The 6813-nt window shown below is 37.6% G+C and overlaps 1 protein-coding gene across 1 annotated transcript in view; it reads left to right on the top strand.

Annotated features, from left to right (window-relative positions):
* Positions 1-1323: 1323 nt before the first annotated feature.
* Positions 1324-6813, top strand: part of FGA (fibrinogen alpha chain) — a 7854-nt gene continuing 2364 nt past the window's right edge. Inside the window, 6 exon segments of the mRNA XM_040251345.1 lie at positions 1324-1427; positions 3598-3729; positions 4427-4610; positions 5652-5797; positions 6365-6809; positions 6812-6813. The exon segment at positions 6812-6813 is cut by the window's right edge and continues 721 nt beyond it. Of these exon segments, the coding sequence (XP_040107279.1) occupies positions 1374-1427; positions 3598-3729; positions 4427-4610; positions 5652-5797; positions 6365-6809; positions 6812-6813 (963 nt within the window). The 5' untranslated portion in view covers positions 1324-1373.

A 6813-nucleotide genomic window follows, 5' to 3' on the forward strand; every position in this document is an offset into this window, starting at 1 on the left:
TCAGTTTCACAACAGTGGAGTTCATGTATGCCTTCTTGTTTGGTGAAGTCCCATACATTTTGGGGAAAATATAAAGATCAATAAAATATGTCAGTTCTCCAGTTTATGATTTAATGGATGAGATGGATAATGTTCCTGTAGTACTAAATATTATGAGTGGTACATGGTCTAAGGAAGTATGAAAAAATAAGAGGCTGATTTCAATTGGAGACATGAAATCAGGTACTATGTAAAGTGTCCAACAAAGTGCCCAGCATGTAGTAAACACTCAATAATTTTTGGTTATTATAGTATGATCAGGATTGGCTTCATATAGGAAGCAGCATTTGAGACAGGGTAGGATTGGCAGACATATCGCAGGATGCCCAGTTAAATATATATTTCAAATAAACAACAACAATAAATTTTTAGTCTATGTCCAAATATTGAATGGGACACACTTACACTAAAATATATTTGCTGTTTATCTGACATTCAAATTTAACTGGGCATCCTAGTTCTTTATTTGCTAAATCTGGTAACTCCTTAGAAAAGAAAATTCGATAAAGAGCAGGGAAATAAACTAGCAGGTCCAAAGTTACAGAAACTGAAAAGAAATAATATTTTCATGGCATTTTATGTTTTCCAATAATTGTTCACACTTACTACTGAGTACTTACTATGTGGTAATCTGAGGGCTTTACAAAGATTAACTTATTTATTCTTCATAAAAATGTGTGGTAAGTTATCACTAGGAGGAATCTGAGGCATAAAGAAGTAGAGTACTTTGTCCAAAAGCAGAGCTGGGAAATGGTGTAGCTGGGATTATGAATCCAGGATATTTGGCTTCAGGGGCTGCCTGTCCTAACCATTCTGGATAAAGGGAAGTCATCTCTGCTCACAGTAAGCTTATTGAAGCCCTTCAGAATCAGTTTATCATCATAGTCAGTAAAAAGTCAGATCCACCAACCATCATTCCAATGTAAACTGAAACCTCAGTTGTCAAATCTCTACCTCCTGGTGGGCTATGGCTAGCCTGCCTCTGCCACCCTCTGTATTCTTTCAAGTACTCCAATAGTAGGTCCTCCCATGTTCCCCCTTGCATTTCCAAAGTCACCGTGTTCCTGGAATGTGGAATTTTCCACAAACTGGGCTACCTTTGCAATAGCTTATCAGAAGCAAACAAGCTTGGGGAATTGAGCAAGAAATTCTAGGACAACAACCTTACAGAAGGAGCGAGGGATGCAGGGTGCATGTTGACTGTCTCAATGGGACAAAGATAATGATTAATCAGACCTCCTGCAGATTTAAATGGGATGGGGACTGGAAGAGGAGGCAGTCTTCCTTTCTTTCAGCTGGGTGCTCCTCTTGAGTCAGACCTACCCACGGCAGAGATGTTTTCCGTGAGGGACCTCTGCCTGGTCCTGAGTTTGGTGGGTGCAATTCAGGTATGGCCTTCTCTATTTCCTTTTCCCTTTCTCTCTGGTGTTTATTCTACAAAGAGCTTGCAGGTCTGAGTCAGCTATGTGTATGTCATCACACACTGCTGGCTTTGTAAACTGTAGCCTGTGGAGGCAAGTTCCCAGATGGGACTGACATCTCAAGAATACAGGGAATATGATCCTAAGAGAGAGACTTAGCTGGACCCAAGTGTCTAAATTCACAGGGGAAGCTTCTGCACCTGTACCTTGGTTTTATATTGTTTGTTTTAAAGAGAAGAAATCTTTGCCAGCTTTGTTGCTGTAAAGCCTTGGGATTGCTAGCTAACAGAACATTCTTATGATAAGAATTTTTAACCTAATTATTAATTTCTATTTGCCCATAACATGCAGAGCAATGGTTTAATGTAGCTTTTCTAAAAGTTTGTTCTGTGTTTAAGACAAAAGAAAATTAGCTATTTTTTAAAACAAATTACACAGTAAAATCAGAAGAGATTAATTGATAAAGCAATATGCTTTTGGAAGAAATTGTATGCTTTTAAGATAATCACAAATATTGCAATAATTCCTAAAGTTTGACTACAAGGATCTACACAGAAGAAGAGACACTTCATTCAACAATAATTTTGAAACACATTAATCTTATGAAAACATCATAAATCTGTTCTAAAAATTCAGTTACTTCCAGGCTGTGAACTATCCTGGTTTTATTTCTTTCTCTTTACTACTTATAAACCCTACCAGAGTAGAAGAAACTAAAGAGTATTCTAACATAATTTTCTCCCATACAGTAAGCAACAAATAACCATTTTTATAGGAAATAAGACTAACATCACTTGCTAAAGTTATATTTTGCATAATGCATAAATTTCATTTATTTCTCCACTATTGGCATAAATATTTAATTTTTACCTGTTTTTATCTTGTCATTTTATTCCAAAGTACGTCTAAATTTATAATTTTATTTTTTAAAACAAAAAGATTGTACTTGTTCCTTTAAATAAATTGCTCTTGACTGCTTGAATTCACATTACTATTATTGTTTTTTTTTTTTAATGAGACAGAAAATACTAACTAATTATAAAAATAAACTACTGAGGGCTTTCCTAGTGGCTCAGTGGTAAAGAATCCACCTGCCACTGCAGGAGATGCAAGAAATGCAGTTTCAGTCCCTAGTCTGGGAAGATCCCACATGCCGCAGAGCAACTAAGCCCATGCTCCAGAGCTACTGAGCCTGTGCTCTAGAGCCTGGGAACCGCAACCACTGCAGCCCGAAAGCCCTAGAGTCTGTGCTCCACAACAAGAGAACCCACGACCACGCACACCAGAAGTGGAGAGGATTCCCAAAACTAGAGAAAAGCCAGCACAGAGAAAATAAATAAATTAAATGATAACAAAAATAAACTACTGAGATTAAGAGAGTCGGAAAACCCCCTGCAAGTTGGTGGTACAAAATAAAAATAGTTAAAACCTAAAATCAACATTTATGTATTAAGTTATACCATCTTGTTGGAAGAATATTTATATATCCTATTTCACTCATTGATACCAATAGAAAATTTTTTTTAATTTTTATTTCTAATTATAAGATGTTCAAAAAAAGTTGTCAATCTTGGACCTTTTTTTTTTCTTTCAGTATACTTTTCATTTCAAATAAAAGAAATTATTTTGTGAGTAACCCTAAAAGCATTTCTGAGTCTGAATTGGCCCCATATGTGTCCTCAGTAAATGGTTGTTTAAATTTTGGACCCATAAAGTCATTGTAGATATTTGAAGGAGACACAGACCTGAAGTGTAGGTTTTTTCCTACTAAAACAGGAGTTAGAGGAGAGAGAACTCTTGAGTTTCTCCATTATTTTTCTATCTCCAGATATGAACGAAAATGTAAATTTTAACTGTTTGTTGATTCAAATAATTTTTCTTTAATAACAGATCCTTTAAAACTCCTAACATTTACTAAAGGTTTGATTAGTGTCAAACACAGTTAAGGTTTATACACTAATCTCCTTTAACCTCACAACTGCGCAAAATGGGCCTTAAGGATTTTCATCCAAAAGATAAGAAAACTGAAGCTTATAGAGCCCCTTGGATCCCTTGGTCAGGATTTATAGGCATGCCAGTGTCTCCTCTTTATCCGCTTAAAGATCACCTCTCTTTTTTGTGTGTGTTATCATTAAAGACAGCAGATAGTGATCCTGTCGATGGTGAATTTTTAGCTGAAGGAGGAGGGGTGCGTGGCCCAAGACTTGTGGAAAGACAGCAATCTACCTGCAAAGAGACAGGCTGGCCCTTCTGCGCTGATGAAGACTGGGTAAGCCAAGGGCACGGAGACTGGGGCAGGAGAGTCCTTTCCTGGGTACATGGATTGAATCAGGACCTACATAGCAAATAAAAGAAGACAAGGAGAAGAACCTAGTCCTGAGAGCACTGCTTAAATTACCTCCCAGACTCTGGGTCATTGGTGGGATTAACAGATTGGATTTTAGTTGCATGTTCAGACAAGTACTAGGAACCTGAGTATCAGGGCCTCCAGATTTCATGGGTCCTAATCTATGGTTAAGCGGACCTTGGTCTCTGACTAGCCCTCTGAAAGTACTTTTAGGTCAAGAAATGATCTGAAGAGGCTGAAGAGGAGAACAGTGGGGGCTCACAGAAACCTGCAAAATTTTACTGGCTCTGAGAGACAGACTATTTTATTAATTTTTTAAAATTTACTGAAGTGTAGTTGATTTACAATATTATTTTAATTTCTATTATATAGCAAAGTGACTTACTAATACATATGTGTATTCTTTGTCACCCCTTTTCCATTATGATTTATCACAGGATATTGACTATAGTCCCTAGTGCTATACAGTAGGGCTTTGCTGTTTATCCATCTTGCATATACTAACTTACATCTGCTAATCCTAGACTCCCAATCCATCCCTACTCCCCCTCCCTCCCCCTTGGCACCTATAAGTCCGTTTCTGAGAGACAGACTCTTAATTTTTCCTCCTTGTTTCCAGGGTGAAAAATGCCCTTCTGGCTGCAGGATGAAAGGGTTGATTGATGAGGTCAATCAAGATTTTACAAGCAGAATAAGTAAACTAAGAGATTCACTATTTAATTATCAGAAGAACAATAAGGACTCTAATACATTGACCAAGAACATAGTGGACATTTTGAGAGGGGATTTTGTCAAAGCTAACAGTAAGTATTACAGTTAGTGCATACAACAAAAACAACAAAAATCAGAAATAGATAGGATGTCTTCTTGTAACAACTGTGATTTTATTCCAGGAAACTTTAAGTAGAAACACATATCTTTATGATATCCCTGAATTTTAAGGAGGGGCCTTGTTTTAGTCATTTTTATCATGTAAAACAAGGTAGTTTAGCATTATTTTAGGTCACAAAGTAAGTCAGAATTTTGGACTGAAGACTAGAATTTAAGTGTGTTCTTTTTTAAGAGTATATTCTGCGAATAAGATGAGCCCAACATTTTGAGTAGATATTTCTGTTTCTGCCTTACAAAGGAAGGTACTGAGAGGTCAAGGGACTTCCCAAAGGCACAAAGCTCTCATGTGGTGGGGCTGGGAGTGCAATTCAGACTCCACGGAGCTTCTTAGGAAGTGTTTTGCTTTTTTAAAAATATGGAGTCATGTTGTCTCTTTCTCCCAGGCCTAGCACTAAGTCTCATTAGGACCAGGAAACTTCAGATGTGCTCTGGGCATGGGCAGCAACTTTAGTAAGAGACTTCAGCTCATGAAACCTTGCCTTCACTCTTTATATCATTGGGAGACTCAACTAATTAATTTTATGGTGCAAGAGCAACTGGCAAGTGAATGATCCTGCTGACTTATAAAAAAAGAAAGTTTACAAACAATTTCAAACCTTAGCTGGGAAGAAAACCTTTCCAGTAAGAAAATCCAAGAATATATTCAAGTTCCTTGATTAAGGATATAATGAAATAATTGGAATGTGATTAAACATTATTTTATCTCAATTATACCTTTAAATTTTCAGAGATTTATTTGAAGACTGCACCTTAATTAATATTCATGTATGACTGCAGGATACTGCCCAAATATTAAACACCTAATAGATTTGAAAATCACAAATTAAATGTTTAGAGTAAAAACAATTATAGAAGTAAAACAGGGAATATCCATAAGCAAATTACCTTCTTTTTCTGACTAACACAAGCAAATCACTCAGCAGCTACTTCAGTATCCATATTTTCCATTTCAGACAATGATAATACATTTAACCAAGTATCAGAAGATCTGAGAAGCAGAATTGAGATCCTAAGGCGCAAAGTCATAGAACAAGTACAACATATCAACCTTCTGCAGAAAAACGTCAAGGATCAACTGGTAGATATGAAACGATTGGAGGTGAGTAACTATGTGGCTCTGACTTCAGATTTCCTTGTTTTCGAGTAGCAAGGAAAGGAAGGCAATAGTCATTCATTAAATGCCTACTTTACGTAGAGCAATGTGTTATAGCTATTATCTACCTACAAAGTAGGTATTATGGATCCTCTCTACAGATGAAAAAACAAGCTCAGTGCTATTAAGTAAAATTTTCAAGGGCATGTAAAATGGTAATTTCAAAACCAAATATTCAGCCTTTGCTTGTCTTATTCCAAGCCCTGCTTGTCCCTGACATCACCGTGTCTCTGAGTCTTCAGCTTCAGTCTCACAGAGGATCACATCATTAATGTTTCCTTTGGAGAGAATAGCACTTTCCTCTTGATCTATTCCAAGATAAATCCAGACAGTTCCTATTGTTTATCCTGGCCAGCCTTACAATACCCAAGTTCTCTTCCACTGAGGATGGTTGGTAGGTCTCCAAGTCAAACAAGTGAAACCAGTTTCCAAAAAGTAAGTTAATTACTAAGAACTCAACAGACAGTTTATTTACAGCTACCTTTTTTCTTTATCTTTCCCCTCTCTCTCTAGGTGGACATTGATATTAAGATCCGATCTTGCAAAGGGTCATGCAGTAGAGCTTTAGAACATAAGGTAGATCTGGAGGACTATAAAAATCAGCAGAAGCAACTTGAACAGGTTATTGCCATAAACTTACTGCCCTCTAGAGACACTCAATACTTATCACTGATAAAAATGAGTGCAGTTACAGGCCCTGTTCCCAGAGAGTTCAAGAGCCAGCTTCGAGAGGCCCCTCCAGAATGGAAGGCGCTGCTGGAAATGCAGCAGATGAAAATGGTGATGGAAACTTTCGGTGGCGATGGACATGCCAGAGGAGACTCTGTATCTCACGGAACAGGATTAGCACCAGAAAGTCCCAGGAAGCCTGGAACCAGTAGTATTGGAAATGTGAACCCTGGGAGCTATGGACCTGGAAGTGCTGGCTCCTGGAACACCGGCCGCCCCGAGCCCGGAAGTGC

This window comes from Oryx dammah, unplaced genomic scaffold (genome assembly GCF_014754425.2).
Source record: "Oryx dammah isolate SB20612 unplaced genomic scaffold, SCBI_Odam_1.1 HiC_scaffold_12, whole genome shotgun sequence".
NCBI lineage: Eukaryota > Metazoa > Chordata > Mammalia > Artiodactyla > Bovidae > Oryx > Oryx dammah.